The 24086-nt window shown below is 37.6% G+C and overlaps 1 protein-coding gene across 6 annotated transcripts in view; it reads right to left on the bottom strand.

Moving 5' to 3' along the window:
• The window catches only part of MATN2 (matrilin 2), a 68795-nt gene that overhangs the window by 23499 nt on the left and 21210 nt on the right, over positions 1-24086 (bottom strand). For 5 of the 6 annotated variants that reach the window (XM_048068697.2, XM_048068698.2, XM_013179998.3 and 2 more), the window contains exons 3-8: positions 22766-23335; positions 19157-19279; positions 14416-14538; positions 9537-9659; positions 4958-5080; positions 997-1119 (exon numbers count right to left, since the gene is read on the bottom strand). In XM_048068697.2, coding sequence (XP_047924654.1) covers positions 997-1119; positions 4958-5080; positions 9537-9659; positions 14416-14538; positions 19157-19279; positions 22766-23335 — 1185 coding nt within the window. Of the gene's footprint in view, positions 1-996; positions 1120-3385; positions 3509-4957; positions 5081-9536; positions 9660-14415; positions 14539-19156; positions 19280-22765; positions 23336-24086 lie in introns of all 6 variants that reach the window. The other variant, XM_048068700.2, reaches the window with a different exon arrangement.

Here is a 24086-nt window from a genome sequence, read left to right as displayed (position 1 = left end):
ATATGGCCATTTGTGAAACTGCAATGATTCTCAGTGATCATTAGATTTATAAAGGGTGGAGAGCTGTCAGGACAACTTTTGTTCATTTATTTAGGGCTCCCATGTGAGCGGTAAAGCTGTATGGGACTTACACTTCTGCCCCAGATCAGATGATGCAGTTTGCCTGGGGAACACGAATCTTAAAATGTCAGTCAGACACATGTGTCATGTGACTGGAAAACTGTCCTCAACAACTGGGGATGGACATATCTTCCAAGACTTGCTGCAAACACTAGAATTTACAGTCATCTTGACAAGTGCCTTTTCCCAAGTCCTTTTACTCTCTGTGTCTGCTTTCAAAGCATTATTAATGTGTTTTTGAAATTCAATCTGTGAGAATAAATTGAATCATAGAACCACCGAATGGTTTGGGTTGGAAGGGATCTTAAAGCCCATCTAATTCCAACACCCCTGCCATGGGCAGGGACACCTCCCACCAGCCCAGGTTGCCCAAAGCCCCATCCGGCCTGGCCTTGAGCACCTCCAGGGATGGGGCATCCACAGCTTCTCTGGGCAGCCTGTGCCAGGGCCTCACCACCCTCTGAGTAAAGAATTTCTTGCTAAGGTCTAATCTATATCTACCCTCTTTTAGTTTAAAACTGTTACCCCTTCTCCTGCTGCTACACTGCCCAGGATATGGTAGGCCTTCTGGGCTGCAAGCACACGTTGCCAGCTCATGTTGAGCTTTTCATCCACCAGTACTCCAATGTCCTTCTCCACAGGGCTGCTCTCTTAGCTCATCACCCAGTCTGTGTTCAAGTTCGGGATTGCCCTGACCCAGGTGTAGGACCTTGTGCTTCATCTTGTTGAACTTCATGAGTTTTACAGAGGTCCACCTCTCAAGACTATTGAGGTCCCTCTGGATGGTATCACTTCCCTCCGCTGAAGGTGTGTCCTCTTCCCTGTATGAAAACAGAAACCTTTCCCAGGTGAGCTGAGATCAAGAAGAAGACTTACGTGTGCAGGTTTTTAGGTCCTCATTAATGACAAATCCTTCAAAGCACTGACAGACATAGGAATCATCGGTATTTAGGCACAGATGTTCACAGCCATGATTACTTTCAGCACAGTGGTCCACTCCTATTGATTTGTGTTCATAATTGAAGAAAGCACAATGGAGTTTTAGGTACAAACACTATGACATTGTAGTTTGTGCACAATACCTTGGCAGAGCCAAGGGGAAAAGATCAATACAGCTTTTTATTTATGCAGCATTCCCACCTATTTGAACAACATGAGTTAATTAACAACACCTAAGTGAAATGAATAAAACAACCCCACACAGCAGACGACAAACTTGATGAAGTACTTGCCGAATGTCACAAAGAGAAACTAAGGCAAAGTGTCCTGCCTCATATTACCCACAGGATTGTGCTTTCTTTCTTTAAAAGGCAAGACTCTCTCTTTTGTTCACCATAAAATTTTCTCAGAGAGAAGTAGGAATATTAGTAACTCTCGTAAAAGAAATTATAGCTTCCAGATTATTTCATAAACAGTAAAATCTTTTCAACAAATGAGCAATCACAAATTAAAACTATCCTGCCAACAGGTTACAGCAGTTCAAGCCCAGTGGAGAAAAGATACAAATTATGAGTATGGGAGTGTCTAAACTTGTTCCATTTACTTTGTTTTCCTATTTCTATTCTGATTCCAAGTCAGATAAAATGGAATATTTATTGAATCTTGTATGAAACTGGTCCACAGAACAGACAGCAAAGCTTTAGAGTGAGATACGTGCACTTGCAAATGTACTATGTAATCTGCTGACTCCGTAAGTATAGAAAAAGCACATTTTAGGAAAAAAGATTTATACTGAACTTCCTCATAAGATTTTTTTCACGTCTTGCTAATGGCTATTTTTAGTTATATAGGCCCAAATCACTTTAGCTTAACTTGATCAAAAGTAGTGGAGTTCCCTCAGACACAAACAGAGTCTCATGTCTCTATTTGCAAATCATTTACAGATGTGAACAGACACGTCTGTAGCTGTCTACATTTAAAAAAAAAAAAAATCCTATACTTAACATAAAATTACTTAGGTTTAAATATTGCTGTTTATTAGTTTATTTAACTAGGCAATGCGTTTGCAGGAGTCAGTCCAGATTTACCATAATACGTAAGGAGAGGTAACATTGGCTTGAACAAGCAAAGCTGAGGTGTAAGTTTTTACTAGTTGAAGCAAGTTCCAGCTGGAACAGTCTCCTTATTCCAAGGGTTTACATCACCATGAAGAGGCTTGTGTAACTTCTCAGAGCACACAAAAAATGTGGAAAAAAGGAGAAAATAATAATAAAAAAAAAGAGTCTGTGAAAAAATGCATCTGTAGTTTGGCACCATCTTTTACAATACAAACATCCACACTAATGTGAATTTTAACATTTAAATACTTTGGGTTCTAATGCAGAATCTTTTAACACATGCTTTCAAGGAGTGGAGTACTCACAAAGCAACTAATTTCCAGGCTTTAAGAAATAGTATAACTGTAAATTTGTTCATCATATTTGCCTTTTTTTTTTTTTTTTAAGGAAGAGAAAGGGAGGGAAAAGGGGAAAGGTCTGTATTTAAAAAAAATTGTGTCTTGGGAAATACTTATTTTTAGATATTCAACTTGTGATAGCCTAAAAACATAATTGTTAAAAAGTTCTTGCAACACATCCAAGTATCTTTAAATACGGCTTTATCACACATAGTTTATTTAAAAATAATTACTCCCTAGCATATAAACTATTTTTAATTTCAGTGACAGAGTGTTCCTTTGGAAAAATTTATCATAAGTACATCAGGCAAAAACGCTACCAATATTTTAGATGACGTGCAAAATGGTTCTCTGGAAAAAACAACAACAGTATCTGCTGAAAACTAGGTGACGGGAAGTGGGTAGTGCTGTTGGTGTCTTCTGGTGCAACACTGGTCCCTCCTTTAGTAGCATTCTTATTAACAGAGGACACTTTATTAAACAGATTGATGAAAGTGCAAACATATTGCAGGGGGAGATTTCTACACATCTCCACATATCAGCATACATTAGTTTTAAGTGTGCTGCAGTTAAATAGCTCGTAGCAATGATACAGATGTTCCAGAGTAAGCTCTGCCGTTGTGTTTGACACCATGGCTGAACACCTTTTCCCAGTTATTTGTATTGGAGAAGATGATGTTTTAGTTCCATATTGAATCTGGGATCTTACTATATCATGACTTCATTAGGGCTGGCTTGTGGTTGACTTTACAGAAACATAGGTTTGCATAGCTCAAAAAGATCTCAGAAGGGACTCAGGAGCATTTTCTCGTTCTGTTCACACCTCACCCCACTGCAGTAACTAGTTGCTGCAGTGCATGAGATACTCGTTTCTGCACGTATTGCCATCGTGTTGTAGGGTGTATCCAGGATGACATTTGCACACAAGTGACTCTTCCGTATTAATGCATTCATGTTCACAGTCATGCTGACCAAAATCACAGAAGTTTACTTCTGTAGAGAGAAAAGCACTAAAGAATTCAAGCCAGTCGTGAGGGTTTCTGAAGTAAAACAGCTTAGAAAAACTCACTTTTGTTGAATGGTACCAGATTCTATGCTTTGGACAGCTTTTAAAACTGTGCATATCTGATAGTGAGTCGTGGATCTGTGAGTTGACTGCAAATACTTGGCTAAGCAAGACTGCACTTTGACTCCATACCCCTGCTCCTGTAGTCATTACAATTTATGCACCATGGTGCACGGTGGAGGAGGAATGCCTGGTGCTGGTCACCAGCGATGTATTCGTCCTGATTTATAATGAGGGCATATATGCAAATGTTCTACTTTACTTTACAAGTTTATCTAACATGAGCTTTGTTATAACAAGTTTTGGAATGGGAGCTCAATCCTGAAAAAGTCACCAGATTTACAGCCAAATCCAGAGTCCCCTAAAGTTAAGGAAAAGTACCCCAAAAGAGAGTTATGATTTGTCTTTAATTCTTAATTAAATCCTTAGCAATAAGTATTCCAGACAATATAGTTCTTTTACTCCTATACTGATTAAGGTACATCCATTCTATAAAAACCTGGATGTATTAAAATACCATACAGATAATAAAAGCCAGAGTATGGATTGCTGTAAAAACCACACTGTGTACATAATGATGCTTCATGAGAAAACATCTTTAAGACTGAAAGAAAACATAGTTGTAAAAACAGATAAATTTTATGAGGGTCTAGAAATATAATTATGTTGCTCTAATCAAGATTCGTACTTATAAAATATCAGTACAATTCCCCCCCTAGAACTGATTCACCAGGTCAAGATAGTTCTTTATTAACAGCATTACATTGAAAACTTGCTGAGTTTCTGGACCCCAACTCAGTACAAGCTGTAACACAAAAGGCTTTGTGAAGTAAATAATATGTACAATTGGTTTGGAACCCTACCATTGCTGAGGCTGTTAATACAGTTTGAAGAAAACTGTATGGGGTTTCATGTGTGATTTTAAGTTGCTTCTCATAACTACATTACCAATCCATTACTTTCTCAAAGCTAATGAAATACATCTGTCCTTGGCTAACGCAACTCAGCAGCAAAGCAAGGTAAAATTAAAAAAAAAAAAAAAAAAAAAGCTGTTTGTGTAACTACAGGACAATGTCAGAAAGTCAGAAAATAAGAAACAAACTTTTTGTTTTTTTTAGCCACTGTGGTTTCTATATTATACTTTAAGTTTTCCTGCATCTCTTAAAAAAATGTGTAATATACAACTTAGTCTATGAAACAGCAAACTATGTATTTTTCTAGCATGACTGGCTCAGTTAAAATTCAAGTTTATAAAGAAAGATTTGTTTCAACCTTTATAATAGAGAAAACTTTCATCCTTTCAGAAAGGAAACCATTCACAGCTGGTTTAAGAAATAAAAGCAGATGAACTTCATTATGTCCAAAGGATTACTCACTTTTGCATGTTTTCTTATCTGGATTAAGTCTAAACCCTTCTTGGCATCGACAAAAATAGGAATCATCTGTATTAACACATTCTTGTTCACAGCCATGGTCCTGAAGAGCACAATAGTCTGGTCCTAAATGGAAAAAATTGTGTCAGTGAGAAATATAATTCCTCAGATATAAGCTAGGCAAAAAACTTTTACGTCATTTTCTTTTATTTATTTTTTTTCCTTGTGCACCATTTAGAACTTTTACCATATTGTTTCAAACTGTGAAAATAAAATGTTCCTTTCTGACAAATAATCTGTTATACTAGGGTAGACCTGATATGTATTCTTAAATGAATTCTTGGAGAACACACGTACTACGTGCAGTACAGAAGTCAGAATCTTAAATATTTCTCAACATTTCACAGCTCAGCCCTATACACTGCCGCATCAAAATTGCCTATTTATTTTACTCAGAGCAAGTTTGATATGATCTGTAATAAATACACAACCAAGCTTCTGAATGCTATTCATTAGATCAAAGCGGGACAACCAGGTCATCAAAAGCATCAGTGTTTTTAAAAGCCTTGAGCGCTTGCTACATAGCTCTTCCATTTAAAACGCTCATCATAGGAAAGATGAGCAAACTCTAGAAACAGCTACTACTTTTGTACAAAGTACCTTAGAAGGGAAGATAATACTGCAGTAAGCACTGGGCTATTTACCCTGTAGCGCTAACCACTATTAAGTCAAAGAACCTGACATTCACTTAGATGTGATGTGTGGCCATCTCTTAGCTTTATATAAGGGGAGTTAACAAATTTATTGTAGGGAAAGAACGGTTTTAATCCTTCATCACTGCTAAAAATAGATAAATGAGTCGGAAATCAAGTAAGTTATATTTTTAATAACATCCGGCACTTTTGAACACTTCATTAAACAACCTGAAAACCGAAATTCAGTGCTTAATTATTATTCCCAGAGATAATTAGCTTCCTGAAGCAGGAACTGTTCTTTTCTAGTATATGCAGTAGACTAATGCAATCGAGCCTTTATATGTGATGAAAGCCTTCACTAATAATAGACCAAGCAGCAATAGTAGCAAAAGTCCTCTTAACAGTTAACTCAGCAGCTGGGAATTACCTCTACCTTCCTCACTGACAATCTGAATTTACTGCCCTCTTCTCTTTCTGCCACACGTAGAGTACTCTGCTGGTGTTGGCAGGATTCCCCTAATGAGCCATGTTCCTTTTATTTCATTCTGAGAAATTTGGAGTAATTCCCAGAGAAAATTTGTAAGACATGCATGACTGTACTGATAACATTTACATTTTCATGCCTTTTTTTTTTTTTTTTTTTTTTTTTTTAGCCTTGAGCATTGAAGCTTACTTTTTACTTTTTGTTTTTGAACAGAAAACCACGGTTCTTTGATAATCACAAGATCTCAAAAACTGGAGCCCTTGGCCCAGGCCTGCTTACTGATAGAGTGATCTGGTCTGGCATGGGTGTGAGTCTTGGCTAGTTGGCAGCTGTCACTGAGATTCAGTACATAAGCCAAACATGTAGAAATTTATGCTAAAAGTTTTAATTTACAAACATTTTAAATCCAGTGTTCTGAAGTTTGTTCCTTCATGTTGTTTATGTGAACTCAAAGGCAGTGTGATTCATAACATATGGAAACTAGAACACACTTTTGCTCTGAAGAGCTCTCATGTTGTCTCAACTTCGTTAGCATCAAAATCTACCCTCTTCTTTTCTTCAAGATTTATTTTATTAGCAAGGCTCAGAAGACATCAAGTGTAAGGTAAAGTGGCTTAGTAAGTGTTTGAGAGTTTGAGCTGTAGAAAATGGTATCAAAAGCCTTACTGAAATCTAGCCAGACCATATCCACAGCCTTTCCCTCATCCACTGAGCGTGTCACATTGCTGTAGAAGGAGATCAGGTTTGTCAAGCAGGACCTGCCTTTGATAGACCCATGCTGACTGGGCCTGATCGCCTGGTTGCCCTGTTAGTGCTGTGTGATGGCACTCATGATAATCTGCTCCAGGAGCTTCCCCAGCACCAAGGGCAGACTGACAGGCCTGTATTTTCCTGGATCCTCCTTCTGGCCTTCCTGTAGATGGACGTCACATTTGCTAGCCGCCAGTTGACTGGGACCTCCGCTGATAGCCAGGACTGCTGATAAATGATGGAAAGTGGCTTGGTGAGCACTTCCACCAGCTCCCTCAGTACCCTCGGGTGGATCCCATCTGGCTCCATAGACTTGTCTACATCTACATGGTTTAGCAGGATGTTAACCGTTTCCTGATGGATGATGAGGGCTTCATTCTGCTCCCTGTCCCTACCTACCAGCTCAGGGGACTGGGTACCCAGAGAACAACTGGTCTTGTTGCTAAGGACTGAGGCAAAGAAGGCATTAAGTACCTCAGCCTTTTCCACATCTCTTGTCACTATGTTTCACCCCCACATCCAATAAAGGATGGAGATTCTCCTTAGTCCTCCCTTTTCTTGTTTATGTATTTATAAAAACATTTTTGTCTTTAACAGCAGTAGCCAGACTGAGCTCAAACTGGGCTTTGGCCCTTTTAGTTTTCCCCCTGCACAGCCTCGTATCTTTGTAGTCCTCCTGAGTGGCCTGCCCCTTCTTCCAAAGGTCATAAACCCTCTTTTTCTTCCTGAGCTCTAGCCACAGCTCTGTTCAACCAGGCCAATCTTCTTCCATACCAGCTCATCTTTCAGCATGTGGCGGCAGCCTGCTCCTGCGCCTTCAACATTGCGTTCTTGAAGAGTGTCCAGCCTTACTGGACTCCTTTGCCCTTCAGGACTGCCTTAACAGGACAAAGTCTGCCTTCTGGAAGCCCAGGGCGGCAGTTCTGCTACCCCCCTCCTAATTTTTCCAAGAATGGAAAACTCTATTAATTCATAATCATCTTGGGCATAGGCCCAAGATGGCCACCAACCTTCACATCTCCAACAAGTCCTTCTCTGTTAACAAGGAAAAGATCCAGCGGGGTGCTGTTCCTTGGGGACTTCTGGTAAGTTGAAGTCCCCCACAAGAACAAGCACTAGCTACTACAAGAATGCTCCCAGTTGCTTATAGAATATTGTGTCTGCCTCTTCAGCCTGGTTGGACAGTTTATAGAAAACTCCCACTATGACATCTGCCTCATTGGCCTTCCACTTGATTCTTACCCATAAACGCTCAACCCTGTCATCACCATTTTTCAGCTGTAGACAATGAAAACATTTCCTAACATAGAGGGCTAGCCCCCTGCCTCTCCTTCCTAGCCTATCCTTTCTGAAGAGTTTGTAGCCATCCATTGCAATACTCCATCTGTATGCCTTCAGCAAATCTGTGGGTGACATTAAATTAGGGACATTGTCTGAAAGCAAACGGCAGTATAGAGAAACCTTGATAAACTTTACAACTGGACAAACAGAAGTCTTCTGAAGTTCAGCAAGAAGAATTGCTTGGGGGTATGTCTCTTTCCCTGAATCATAAGGTCAGATGTGCAGTCTGCATTAGATGCTTTCTTTCTAAATGTTAAAATTAAGTGACATAACAAGCATAATATGCACTGTAGTCAATAGGTTAACTTCATCTCTTTCACTGAATGTTGAAATGCCCCCAAGCCTTTAAAAAAAAAAAAACACTGAAATACAGTGCTACAGAAATAATGTTTGTTCACTTTATTAGACAGTATGGATTATATTCATCAATGGCATCAGCAGTTTCACTTTGCTAAAAACTAAAGGGTTTTGTCAGCTTAGAGCTGTGACACTAAAGTTTCATTACCAAGGTCTGCATTTATGAAAAAAGGTAACCAGGAGTATACATTAAAGTTTTCCCTTCGCATTTCCTGAAGTGAGTTATGACATTACATACTACAGAGGTTTTAGCTTATTTTCCCAATTAAGGGAAGCTTTAGCAAGAGTATTTTCTGGTCTATTAGTTCTCTTCCGCTTTATATCCCCCCCAGCTCTGGTAACTTTTGAACTTGTTAGTCCAGTGTCAATCACGTTTGACAAACAAGGAAACCTCTGAAGTTATTATAAGCTGGTGGAAACATGGAAGTTTTATAGAGGCTACTGATTTTCCCAGAGCTTTGGCACAAGTATCAAAGAACTCTCTATTGAGGAAAATCCATAGCAAAACAGGCTGCAGTGTTTTCTCTGATTGTGGAACTACTCACTCTGTTTAATTTTAGCTTGTCTTACAAACCAAGATGATTATAAATCATCTTGTACAGACCTGTTTGTTTATCCAGCTAGGGAGATGATATTCGAAATGAAATATATGGATAATCAAAGAGAATATGCAAGACAAAGCTTTTGGCTTTTACTATTGAAAAAGGAGCCTGGTCTCATGTTAAATGCTTCCTGTTTATAGAAGGGGCCCCTCCACCTACTCTCTCCCCCTAAAATCCAAACTACCTCCAAAAACAACTTTCATTGCTTTTATGACCTTTGGATTCAAGGGCACTCCAACATTTTCTATACCTAACATATTATTCAGTGTTCCCAGGAACAGTGGGAGAATTACTGCTGAGAACTGGACAGAAAGAGTACATACTGTGCATAATTAAAGCTTATCACTACTTACTTCTGCAAGTTCTTTTGTCTGGATTTAAAATGAACCCTGGGTAGCATCTACAGTAATAGGAGTCCTCAGTGTTAACACATTCATGTTGGCAACCCTGGTTATCCACAGCACAGTAGTCTACAACTGAAAAAGAACAAGAGCAACATATATAATCAGAAAAACAAAATTAGAACTATTACACATAGAGATTATGGTACTAGTTATACACAGTAACTACAAGAAAAAAAGGAAAAACTGACATCATTTTTCTCCTGAACAACCTTTCTGCAGAAAGCAGTGTACTTTAATTACCAGTTGGTACATCAGATTCATTTGAATCCCAGATTGTTTCTCCTATCCTTTGAACATTTATCAGCTCCCTTATTGTCAGGAAACTTCTCAAAGCGTTTTCTCCGATCTGGAAACCATGACTCAGTCAGCAACTCTGTTCAGAGACCAGGGCCAAGCAAAGTTTGTTTGATTTAGTTTTGTCTTCTGTCTCTCCAAATCCAGACCTGGAATTGTTCTACTTTTCCTTAAAATATTAGCTATATTAGTTATCAAGACTAGTTCCAGTAGCCTGAATACATAGGAGACCTATGGCAATACCTCCTACACTGAAGACTGTCATGACACATTTATCCCCTCTACCTTGGTCCAAAATCATCCTGTACAAATCAGGTGCAGCTACAAAGTCTGACGCTTCAGCTGATTTTCACCACTGATATTTTGCTTATATAATGCCTTTTGTGTGAGAGAAATCAAACATCATAGTTAGTCTAGTCACGTATTTCGTAAGTCTGGTCACCTATTACACAAATCCATATTTGCAAGATAGATTGCCAGAAGGGTGATAATATAACACTTCAGAGTTTACTTAGACGAGCCTATTTCAAAGTGCTAAAGGAGCAAAATAAATTATACTATTTCTTTGCAGTTTGAGCTGTTTCTTTACACAGAAAGCCCTAGGAGAAATCAAAGACAAGTCACGAGGCAGGTGTTCTGACCCCCCAAAAGCTTCCAGGCCCACATTAGGCAAGTTTACCTAATTCTTTCTGCAGAAGAGAGCAATGTGCCCAGCTTCACAGATGTTTAAAGTTTCCCCCTCTTTGCCAACTGACTAATTTTTTTATTGCTGTATATTGTGGATACTCCCAAACTGTTTTAAGAGGCTGTAAGTTTGTTTTAATGAAAACAATTTTTTTCTTTAATAGCCTTCCCTTTGCAAATAATGCACACTCAGGTGTGCTAAGATATTTAGTCAAAGTCTGGTCAGGAAAGCAGATAATACATTTAGTGACCTTGAAAGAGCTTCTTTAGGAAGATTTATTCTTAGGAATAAATGTGTTGAATGATGTCAAATTAGATTACTTACTGTCTACCATGTGAGACCATTTTCCTGGCAAGTACATTCCTGTTTCCACACTGAATAGCTTCATATAAAAATGTATTTGCTGAATATATATTTCAAGGATATAATGTGTCATGTAATTAGTCAGCTTTCCCCTTAAATAAATTCTAACCACATGCACATTTTCAAGTGTTTTAAAACACATAGTAATAAATAAGTGAAAGAATATACAATTTCTTTCTATACAGCACCATACCTGGGAAATAGCCTATTTAAATCCCTCCATAAAGTCACCTGCTCCTCTGCATTTAAACCCTAATGAACATGCACTTCTACCAGAACATCTGTAACTGCCCAACTAATTATTATGAAGTTGAGAGACATATGAATGGTTCAACAGGTCTTAGAATGCTTTATTATCAACATCTGAGTAACTATCGCCTCAAGTACTTTCAGATGACAATCTCTTCCAGGGAAGGACTGTGCCTTCTTAGGTCTATGCAGCTGCTAATGTACTGTGGGCAAAAAAAGGAAAAAAAGAAACACCTCAAAATAAATAATTCATACAAGATGCTGAATTTACCAGGCTTGCTTTGCTTCACATATATTAATTCTGGGAACCTCTTACTCATAGAAGTAGGTCTGTTGGCCTCTACCAATAATGAGCATATCAATTTAAATAAAGCCTTTCCACTGACAGTTAGGAAGTCAGAATATTCTCTTGACAGTTGCTTTTGGAGATATGTATTATTTATTTCCACTCCCTCCCCCAGTCCCTTATTCCATGCAGGCTTATCCTTGCAGACTGGCATTAGTAATCTACCTAGAATTTAATTTCACTTTCAGCTTCACGTTTCATTTTGGTGGTACTTGCTTAGACGGGAAAGTTGTCAACAGCATGTCAATCAGCAAGTAAGTTGCTGGAGGACTTAAATCTTCCTGAAAAGACTGAAAAGAATTATAAATCTACATTTCTTATACTGAAGCACTGCAATCCTGCAGAAAATGCATAACAGCTGTATAAGACCAAAGCAAAATAATATTTTCCTCATTTTTGTTAAAAATAATAAAACTTATACTTCCTTATTGTCACGAGAGTCGTGGGATAGGCACCAGAATGTGAAATCTTAATTTTGGCCCATGCCTATTTCAATAAGAAACTTTTCTAATTAATTCTGAATTAATGATATTTTTAAGCAAGCAAGCAATAAATTCAGTTGTCATCTCCCTATCTTTGTTCCACCATGTTTTTCTTGCTTGGAATTAGTTGCTAAGTGATGAGAGCTATCTTTTACATCTAGTTACCAATTTCACACCCTAGGTGCTCAGGTTGCCCTCTCCGATATGTGAGCAGCACAGGTCACCTTTCTCTAATATTGCTGTTTATGTATGTTTATGATGTTTATGTGATGTTTATGTATTTTTTCTTTTTTTTTTTTTTTTTTTTTTTTTGAGAATTAATTAAATTAAGGAGAAGGGTAGAAGAAAGCCTAGGAAGAAAATGTGGCAAAATAAGTAAAGGCATAAGGAGAATGAAAAACAGTGTGGAGTAGTAGAAGAGAAGACTCATGGAAGACTTGTTAAAACCTAGAAAACAGCCAAAAAATGCAGCAGTGCCAGGACTGCAGTCAGGTGCCAGCAGCCAAATCATTGCCAGGAGAAAAGAGCCCACGCCCAACAGCTGCAGCAGTATGGGGACAGCTCAGCACCAGTGCCAGGGAAGAGAAGACACCACGGCCAGCAACACCAAGAAGATGGGGAGAGTGGGACCAAGATTGAGAGGGCTGTGTGTTCAGCAGCATAATGTAGAAAGAAGGGCTCATCGCCACCAAACTTATAACTGGCAGGATTTTGTTCATATGAAAGGCAGACAGTTAACATGAAAAGTTGTTTTAAAAGGCAAAATGGTAGCGCTTTGCTAACCATAATTATCTGTACATTTTATCATAAACAGTGTGTTGCAAACACTCAGATTACTCCACCATTCAATGGTTACTTTAAATGAATGCATTGTAAGTTGCTGGTTGTGAGCTTTTATTTAATTATTGCCATTCAGGTAACTGGCTGACAGGTGTGTTAATAAAGCAGTTAGCATTGCCTTCAATTCTTAACTAGAGAAATTAGCCCTTCAGAAATGAGGAAGAGAACGTAACAAGATAGCAATAACAGCTGACGACAATAAATATGAATATCTCAGATTAAATATATGGTAAAAAAGAATTAGGGATACAAAAACCTGCTAAGAGAAGTCATGGATTTTTTCGCTTCAGTGATATAGTCACATCAATAGCAGAGAAAAGTCTGACCTTGACACAGGTGAAGGACATGAGGATTAGGCTAAGGTTACTGGATGAAATCCTGTGGAGCGTTAGATGTAGAAATTTGGGCTATAATCATCTAAAAGGCTTTCTTGCCTGAGCAACCATTATTAGCTGCATTTTCAAAACAATTCAACTTCAGAATGCAGGTTCTTAAAGGGATATGTTAGTGCCCAAATTATGTTGATGCAAAATTATGTTAAGAACTGTAAACACTCCTATGAGGATCGTGAGGCTACATGTACGGTAAACATTTCTGCAGAGAAGTAGAGTCAATGTTCTTTAAAAATGCATTTATTATTCCAAGTCTAAAAAACCTCAAAACCTCATTTGTGTGCCCCATGTGAAACTATAAGCAGATTGCTCAGTTCCATAAACTGTCATCTACTTTGCACCTCAAAATAGGATTATTCTGCATAGTAACTGTGAAGGTAATAAGAGACAGGTTATGTTTGTGGTGGATTACAGAAGACAGCATTTTCCTGAAATGTAGTATGGGATGAAACATTTATGAGAAGGGCAATAGCCTAATGTACCACAATTATATTAAAAATATTTACTGTGTATAAACAGAAAAGAAATAAAAAGTGAGATACTTATATGCTAATAGAAAAAGAAGTATGTTTTTTGTCCAAAATTTTTTGTACTGTATTTCCATGCTTGCTGTTTTGAGCTGTCTTAGACCTGATGTTTGCTTCTGTACTACCCATAGTAAAAATTAAAGACACCTATTGGATGGGTTCTTTTAATGGGGACCAACCATTCCTTAAAGCCATCCTTTCAAAGAGTTTGAAAGTTCTCTTGGCATAACCATAAAACCAAGTGAGAAATGGTAATAATTTGTCCACTTTCACGTTGTGTTTGTCTAATTTCTGCCTGAAAAGGAACTACCAAGTTCGTCTGCTTTTGTTTTTTTTGAATGGCCATATATAACATGCCAGTACCGTGCTGGCCACCTGCATGGATCTAAAATAAAACATTAGATGCTTAGTTTCAAGATAGCAATGTTATTTTTCTGTGTGAAATTCATTGGAACAATTTTTCCCAGTCATTGTTCCTTATAAGTAAGGGCCTACAATCATGTAAATATATATTTTTCTTTATCTACCACCCATGTAGAAGAAGACAGCTTTGCCATCATTGTTTATGGCCAAACTGGACATTAATTTACATTTAATTTTCCTTTGATTTGTGTCAAAAGATAAAAGTGAATTGCTAAACTCATACTCACCAATGCAATTCTTTCCATTTGCATCAAGTTCATACCCTTCATAACACTGACAGACGTAAGACCCAGGCGTGTTCACACAAATCTGCTCACAGGCATGTTTCTCCACAGCACAGAGGTCCTGAGCTACAAGACATAATTGCATGAATATGAAGTTCTTTGCCCTTCCATATTGTACAGGCAGACTGCATATTGGAAATAAATTTCAGAAATCTATGAACAGCTCTTTAGAGTTGAGCTCATTTCAAAACAGAACATGCTGATATTCTGTCACATAGTGAAACTTTTATAACAGCAACAACAACCACTCAAAGCTGAGGAGTTATTCCTTCAGCTGAAGGCAACAACAATTACTGGGACACTGGTGCCTAGTGGACTTGCTTGACTGAATATATCTCTGAAACATTTAATGGGTGTACTTCTCTTTTTTTAATATTTTTTGTATTTGTCTTTTTTTTTTTTTAATTTTGTGTACAATCAACCCTAATAAATTATGATGAGGATAGAAAAGGAACGAAAAAGAAAATGGGGCACCAAAAGCCTTTCATTTCTGAGTTTTATCATTTTTCAGTTTTGTGCAACATACCATAGCAAGTTACCCCTCCCAAGCAAAAAATCTCTTGGGAAAAATTTCTACAGCAAATGAGGTCAGTTCAGTTCCTGGTCTAATGAAGCACATTTGGCTTTCTTTACAATAGACTGAAGGTTTCTGAGAACCCCAAGTTTCACCAGGGAAACTTCTGGAAAGCAGAGTACTTTGTGTTGTTCAGGATCAGGCCCGGAGACTGCTCAACACATAATTACCATTTACAGCTGCAAAAAAAAAGGCTTTTGGAACACATTTAAGGAAACTAGCCAAGCAAATATGAATTTTCTTTTATAGTGCTCTGCTTCATATCATGCGGCATGATGAACAGTATAAACAGTTGTTTAACTCTCTTGTTCCAATATAAACTCTACAAATAATTTTTTCAGCCACATTTGCTCTTTTGTACTACTCTGTGTATTAGTATAAGATTTGAGTATATCTAGAGAAGAATGAAAGAGATTAAATTACACCAACAGTGTAATGAGTACAGAACAGCCATTATCTGACACAACCACTCTTCTCTAGACAATTTAGATGAGAGTTGGTAAGAGGAGCAATAGTAGGTTTTCATCCTTTGCATGGATGTAAAACCACGTTAATGATTTCCATCCTTTGCATGGATGCAAAACCAGCTAAATGACATAAATAAAGAATATTTTAAGTTGAACAAAGGATTTTTTTTTCTTGGCTTTGTTTTGGAAGATAGCTGAGTTGCCTTTTTTTTTTTTAATTATTATTTTCATGTGGAAGGCAACAAATCACAAATATAGCATTTTTTTTTCTCCTTCAAAGCAACACTGAAATGCATTATGGCACAAAACTACCATCCGTTCAAAAGACAAATGCACCCTTTTCCAACCTGAAGCAAACTTGTTAATTCATTGCTGATTTAAGCCATTTGGTTAAGAGCTTTTAAGAACTGAATACTGATATGCTGTACTCTCACAACATTAAAAAAAAAAAAAAGTTCAGAAAAATGAAAGGAGTATGTCTTTAGTTCCATAACATTCATCTTTTATGTGTTGCTTAATTTAGCAAGTGATAAAATGTATATGTAAGGAAACTATTTGTTCATGAACAAGTTGACAAGTGCATCCAAAAGTTAGATAAATACATCTGTTGTATGTTGACCATGTACTGCACTAAACATAAATATAATGAAGATTTATTTTACTTAGAGGTTCAGTAAGGAACATGCTATCTCTTTGCATGGGTGAAAAATCAGCAGCCAATGAAAGTAACTAAAACGGTCACAGACTGGGGTTTTTTCCATCGCCATTCTCCAGCTTCCCTCTAGAAATAAGCTCTCCAGTTTGTCTAGCTTCATTCCCCTTTGCTCACGAATGCTGTTACCTCTCTGGGGACTTTTCAGACGTAATGGTCTGACCCTGGTAGACTGCTACCACATCATTTCCCTCCTTCATCAATGATCTGCATCATCCTAGAACATTTATGGTCAGTATGATGGCTCTCAATATTAGATGTCCAGTACACTATTGCTAAAATTAGCTTATAGTTTGGTGATGTGGAAAAATATCCATTAGAAGTAGGCTGCAAACACATTGAATGACTCATGTCCTTTCCACATTTAGGAAAATCAAACCTACTCAAAACAAGTACATAGTTAAGCATATCATGTGAGATAGGTAACCAGGGAAAAGTAAAGTAAGACTGAGTCGTAACTTGAAAAAGGAAAAGGAAAAAGAAAAAGAAAAAAAAAAGAAAAAGAAAAAAAAAAGAAAAAGGAAAAGGAAAAAGAAAAAGAAAAAGAAAAAGAAAAAGAAAAAGAAAAAGAAAAAGAAAAAGAAAAAGAAAAGAAAAAGAAAAAGAAAAAGAAAAAGAAAAAGAAAAAGAAAAAAAGAAAAAAAGAAAAAAAGAAAAAAAGAAAAAAAGAAAAAAAGAAAAAGAAGCAGTGGAATTTGAAAAAGTGTATAAAGCAACACATCGAGGGCTACTGTGCATGGGTCACCAGTAGGAAGACCACACACAATTCCAAAACTTTCTTGGAAATTAATCTGTAACATGAAGCAGTGCAACGAACAAAAACTGAATTACTGGCTGATAAAAACTATGGAAATATAACACAACAAACCAGAAGACACAATAAAGAAACATTTTTTCATATTTGCAATTAAAATTCTCAATTTTTCTCCATTATTTAAATCTAATTGATTCTCCACTTTTTTTTTTTTTTCCCAGTGTTATTCTTGAAATTCAATTGTCCAAAGTGACATTAGGGGTGAAGATAGGAAAAAATGTGTAAGAGAAAATTCAAAAAGATAAATTTTGTATTTAAAAAAAATCCCAGAAAATTGAAAGCAGAAGAATTCTTCCTTAAAATTCTTTGATACAAGAAAATCAAGGGCACAAGGAGGGTTTAAAAGAAAGGTTTATAGGATACAAAAGTTTTGCATGAGTAGCATTTTAAAAGGGAAACAAAGGAAAGAAGAGGCTAGGGAATATTATTGAAATGTGATTACATAGTTGGAGGCCTCATTTGGGATTCTGACCGCCCTTTTTTGGGAGAGCTACAACAAATGTGCAGAAGCATAGAGAATAGGCTGTGTTAAAAGTTGTTCTTGTCACTGTTCTTGTCTTGGCTTAGCTGCTAAACCAAGTAATATTAGAATATATTTCAGATTGATTTCTTCTTCTTCTTCTTGAGGATACAAAACCTGGAATAAAGTGTTAAATTTAATACTAAGTATTCCTCTATAATTCACACATGCATATGACAAATGTCTACATTTAGTAAGGGATGCTGGTAAGAAAGGCAATGAAAACAAAGATTCTTAAATCTAGCTCATCCCATAGCTCAACAGCATGGGAGGTGAACAATTCAAAAGGAGTGTCCAATTGGGTCAAGGGGTCTGAACACGCTCCCACACACTGGCAAAAATGCCCACATCACTCCAGTGCTGACATCCTTTTGTCCCCATTTCTATTTGCTAAGGCTCTGACTGAAACTGTGTCCTGTTGCAGATGTAAGGACTCTAATCTTCAAGCAGCAGAGTCCTCCCAGATACTAACATACTCCCATTGTTTCAGTGGTCATCAAGTATTTGATGTAAAATACAACACTAAGCAAGGGAGACCAAAAAACAACAACAACAACAACAAAAAACTCTAATCCCAAACTAGCAGATTATTTAAGATGCTGAACATATGAGTTCCAAACACAAGAACAGGATTTGAGCATGCATCCTTCACCTCACTTCTAAATTATCTATTATGATGGGGACATACTATGCTCTCACCATGACAGTTTCCTCCAGCTTTTTGAAAAAACATTTTCCAAAATTATTCTTCTGGCTAAAATCAGTTTGGCAAATTTGGCTTGAATCCATGGAGCGTTGTGGGGTAAGAAACTGTAAGTGCATTTTCCCTAAGTGGTAAAAAACAGTATCCCACAATTGCTTTAAAATAATGGTGGATACAGAAATAAATTTGGCACACCCATCTTATGTAGTCTGCTGTTAATTACTAGGAAGCAAGTCAAAATGGACAAAAGAAATACTGCTTACAAAGATCAGAATTAAACGGAAGTACAGTTTGTTACTATAAACTATAGTTAAAGACAATTACTTAAACTTGAAAAAGTTGATCTTTTTAAAAAAGAAAATGAGAGCATAAGCAAGACTTTTGAAACTATTTTTTTAAAGGTCCTAAGGCTAGACTTCAAGCAGAGGTTGAGAAGAATTTTCCAGAATGGCATGTTATTTCCCAGTTCTCCAGTATGGGGTTTATTCCACCTTTCTGTACCACTTAGTATTGGTTGCTATCTAGACAGGTTACTAAATTAGTTTGACTCACTTCATGTGGGATGATGAAACAGTTCCTTCTTTGACTGTTGTTTCATTCTTGATCTTATTGCACCAATAAATTTCAAAAGCAACTTCATGTAGTTACAGTTTACTTCTGCAGAGTCATGTATAAAAATTAGCTTGATGTATTTCATAAAGGCTTATGAAAACTTCATTTACAAAAAGAAAAAAAAAAAGGCAAAAGAAATACGACTTTACATTTTTGGACTCTTTGCAATGATTAGCATTAATTACATACTGAGCTCAGTCCTTTATGAACCCAGCTCAAAGAGCATGGGATGTTAAGTGCTTTTTGGGAGCACGAAAGAGAAAAGTTAAAAAGATAACATACTGCTGCAAGTTTTCTGGTCAGCATTCAGGATGTATCCTTGTTTACATCTGCATTCATAGGAGCCAGGGGTGTTTATGCAGAAGTGATCACAGCGATGTTCAACTATACTGCACATATGGGGAACTGAAAGAAAAAAGTAAGAGGTTATTAACTGCGCGTCACAACTAAATAATATATGGTTTAAAAAGCTTTACCAAAGCCATTTAAAAATTTCTAATTAAATTTCAACAGTCAACACAAAAATGGAAGCTTAAACTTACATTTGAGTGTAGGTTTACCAAACAGTGTTATATGTCTATTCCTAACAAAAATAGGAATTTATATATTAGCTGTCTAGCTGATGTTGGTGGCATGATTTTGGACATGAAATTACATGTGGAATGGAGATATAAACAAACCAAAAAAATTACAACAGAGTATCTGGAAACACTAATTACTTGGTGGTTCCCTGAAAACAATGAAACAAACCTACCACATTCAAATTTAGAAAATAAGTGTAACTCAAGTACAAACTGTTCTAGAGAACATTTAATTTCCTGAATGAAGAAAATAACCCCACAGCACAATACGAAAGAAGAATGACTGGAAAACAACTCAATGAAGAATCTTGCTTGCTTAGTTATTAATTTTGAGGAATGTATGGGCAATGTATGACTATAATGAGGTGAAGCATCTCCAAGACTCAGTAAGGAGGAGCTGAGCTGAGCTACATGCTAGCGTATAACTCTTCCTGACTATTTTTTTATCTGTTTATATTTTATGTCTCTAATAGCAACTAGTAAAATGCAACAGACTGAGACAGGAAGAAGAAGAAAAAAAAAAAGAATAGTGAGCCTATTCTGTCAAATTCATTACTTAACTATTTTTCCCCATATCAGCACTTTTTGGGGAATTACTAAATCTCATTGATGTTTTCCTTCTGCTAGAGCACTGCTCGTATGTCATTCCTATAATGAGCAGGTGAATTACTTCTCAGAGAACAATGCGAGGAGAATAATATATTCTGCTCAATAACAGTTAGGGATTGATGTGCTCCTTATTGTGCTAGGTTGACAAACACCAAAATTTATGGAATAGATATTCAATGGTAATCTAGTAGCTACAACAGAAGCCTAAAAAATAACATGTGGTACGTGTGGAACTTATGAAAAAAAAGTGGTTTTTTTTGAGATACATGCTATGTATCCAGTCTTGGGAATGGTTGCCAGAGTTATGCATTTATTACTAATATACAAACCACCACAATTGCCAAATCTCCCAATCAGCTTTTTTTGAACTCTTCATATCCTGCCATAACAAAACTCCTCAAGTATTTTATCTGTGTAAATACAAAGCTGCTGGACCTCTTTCAGCTGCAAGTGAAGCATATATTCTATTATGTTAAAATGCTAAATGATCTAGAAAATCAGACCATTGAATGCACTGAGTCAAAGATTTAAAGTTAGTGGACGGTCTTGATAGTTTTAGCCCTGTTTCTGTGCCTCCATTCCTCCAGTGTGAAATGGGGATGACACCATTATCCACTTTTCAGGAGAATAATAAAGACTATTTTACTCCTGATGGCTCCAGCCTGACTTCTTTGTCTTTCTCACTCCTCTTTTATTCATTCTACATCTCCATTCCTGGATTCTGTCCCCTCTTCTATTTCCATTCTGAGTTTCCAGCTTTTGTCTCATTCCTCATGCCTCTGATTTCCCAGGATACTGCTTCCTTCTCCTTTACCTTGCTGCACAGAAATAAAAAGGGGCCCCCAGGATCCCCTGGTCTCAACTGCTATGTCTGACACCACTGAATCTTTAGGAGCCAGAGGCAGCAACTGCAGTCTGACTTAGCAGGGGATGAAGCCCAGTCAGCTTAAATGGATTCTTCTGAGAATTTAGTTGCTAAGGTCTGGGACATCTCTGCTATCCATGGGAAACAGTGGTTAATTCAGTTTACTTTTTATGTTGTCCACTGAGCTTCATCACTTGGCCAAGTTCTCTTATCTTCATGGGAACCATGAAGGCACATTCCCACAGACACCAGGGCAACCCAGACCCAAAGACTAATCAGGCGTCAAGTTCTCTTCCCAAGGCATGAAGCCTAGGAGACTGCGTGCTGGGAGACTTGACCAGAGAGGGGTGCCTTGATTGCTCTAGGAAAGAAGCAAGGTGTCCAGATGTTTGACTCAGCTACAATGATAATCCCTCTAGGTCCACAGCAGGGAGAACTTTTAAAAGCTAACCCCATTTCCTGGGAGGAACCTAGGTGTTCCAGGCTATGAGATGCTTAGATTCTCTCTTCAAATTTAGACAGCTGAATGCTGCTTCACAGCCCACACTCAACAAGACATTAAGGATCCTATCTGATGTTTAGTTCCTTAAGATGAAATCCACAGGATGCTAACACATTAAGTTCTGTGTTGAATTTGGGTTTTTAAGTGATTTTTTTTGATGTTGTTGGTTTTTTTTTTTGGATCTCACCTTCAGCTCCTGAAACAGCAAATGGTGTGGAGGCATTCACTGAGTAAAGGAGGCAGCAGCAATCCTTGTCGCCTCCATACTCCTCCATCTGCAGGGGGATGGTTTTATTGAGGATCACGTGTATTTGGATTTAAGATGAACTATCAAACTTTAATACATTTACTGGGTACTGCCTAGTCAGAAAAAGATTAAGTAGTACTTGTACTGGATTCATTTCTAAAATGCTATTAAAAATCCCGTAAAACGGAGTTTTGTAGCATTTGCTTTTCATTCCATTTAAACTCTCAATCCATGTTTAGTTTACTCTCTCTTGGTTTTTAAATGTATTTTACTACGCCAGCTAATACCACAGCAAGGAAGAAACAGGAAAAAATCTATTATCTGATGAATGTCTGTGATGATGTTCTGTGCTGATGCAGTTCATCTGGAGCTCTATTGCTCTTTGAAACAGTTTTGGAAAAGACCAAGTAAGGAAAATTCTCCAGCCTATCCTGACAATAAGCCTCAGTTCTTTCCTGGCAAAGGCATCATAAGAGATGAGTGAGCATTCAGTCTCACCATGCATTCTTTCCCTGGACTCTGCTGAAAATGCCTCCGTTTCATGCCATTATATTAAGTACAAAGATTGGAATAAAATTAATTATATATGCCAAAATATTTGTAAAAGGTAATTTTGTATCAGGGAATTACAGATGGAAGTGATTTATCTATTGTAAATTAACACCTATTAAAATATTATTTACTTTATGGTATGAATGAATAATATCATGGTAAAGGTTTTTCCTAAATCTCTAGGATTTTTCATCTAAATCTAGATGAAACAACTTATCTAATGCTCAAATAGCAGAGGATTGTAAACTAACTGCTGTTATGCAACGAATAGGAAAATCATGGTATGTGTGTTTGCCTCGCTGCTTATGACCGTTAGGAATTACATCACATTTTGTGGCACGTAGCAGTAGAATTAGCTTTTCCCCGTATGTATGATTGTTGTTCTGAATGCTGTCTAGCTACCCTCCCTTTTTTTTCAGCATATATATTCTAACAGAATAGGTTCCACAGGACAAAAAAATGACAATGCATGACTTTTTTTTCCTCTTTTTTTTTTTCCAATCTATGTATTCAAACCTACGTATAAAAGCCTTACCACAAATTTTAGTCTGGAAGGCAGAGGTCAGTGTTTCAATCTGACTGAAATTAGCAACCAGAAATACGTGCTCTTCATGCGGTTCACTCCCAATGGACTTCAGCGTGTTCATGTCCACTCTTCCCACTCCAATGGCAAAAATCAGGATTCCTGAGTTGCGAGCTTTCGCAGCAATCTCTGCCACTGGATCTTGCGGTCGCCCATCTGTCACGATCATGATAATGCGAGGCACGTTCTGGCTCAGGGGTCGAGCCCCTTCCGACTCTGAAAACGCGATGTTGACGGCGTACTGAATAGCCAGCCCAGTCATGGTGCCAGTCGCCAGGTGCATCATTCTCTTCACTGCTCTCTCGATCTCCTGCTTCCTCCTGAACGTCTTCAGAGAGAACTCGTGTTTGACAGTGCTGCCGTACTGAATCAGGCCCACTCGGGTGGCATCAGGACTGATGTCCAGGAACTGCAAGATGGTTAAAATGAACTCCTTCACTTTTTCGAAGTCGTAAGGACGTACGCTGCGAGAACTGTCAATGATGAAGACAAGATCCAGACGTTTTCTGTTACAAGTATTTTCTAGAGGACAAAACGAAAACAACAATTCTTTACAAGAATTCTGAAATGCAGATCAGATTAGCTTGACCTGAAGTGTCAAACATGCTGTCTAAACAAATACCCTGACAAGTGTTGGCAAAATACAGGAAAAATAGGAGATGCCAGAACTAAAGCTACTTGGGCAATCTGAATTTGGTCTCTGGTGAATAGCAGTAGCTGCCTGTTACTTGATGAGTATATTATTTTCATGAGATCAGTGCTCAGAACAGGCACTGTTGAGACTTTGACCGCATACTCCATGCAGGACGGAAACCCTCTCTGAATTACATAGTTATTATTGTAGTGGGCTGCACTTCAATGCTTGCTGTTGTAGTGCCTGAGAACTGAGAAATCCTAACGGGACAGCACTCCAATGACACAAGGTGGTATTAGTCCTTTGTTAAAAACAAAGAAACAGACACAGAGAAATCCAGGTCAAAAGCATCTGTTAATTGGAGTGACTGATCCAAGACGTGAAGGGGCTGATTTTTCAGGGAACTTGGCACTAAGGAGCAATTTGCATGTACAAAGTACAGCTCTCAATGACGTCAACTGCAGCTGTGAGTGCTCAGCACTTCTGCAAATCAAACCCCATGATTTCAAACACATAATTAATGGCCATCTGGGAAAAGTCGAGTCTATTGGACTAGCTCAGCATCACACTGAAATTCTGTGGCTGCACCAGAGACAAAATCCAGTTTTCTACAATGGCGTTTGACTTGGAAAAAAGACC

The sequence above is a fragment of the Anser cygnoides genome, chromosome 2, assembly GCF_040182565.1.
Source record: "Anser cygnoides isolate HZ-2024a breed goose chromosome 2, Taihu_goose_T2T_genome, whole genome shotgun sequence".
NCBI classification, from domain to species: Eukaryota; Metazoa; Chordata; class Aves; order Anseriformes; family Anatidae; genus Anser; species Anser cygnoides.
This window is presented reverse-complemented; position numbering and strand designations above follow the sequence as displayed.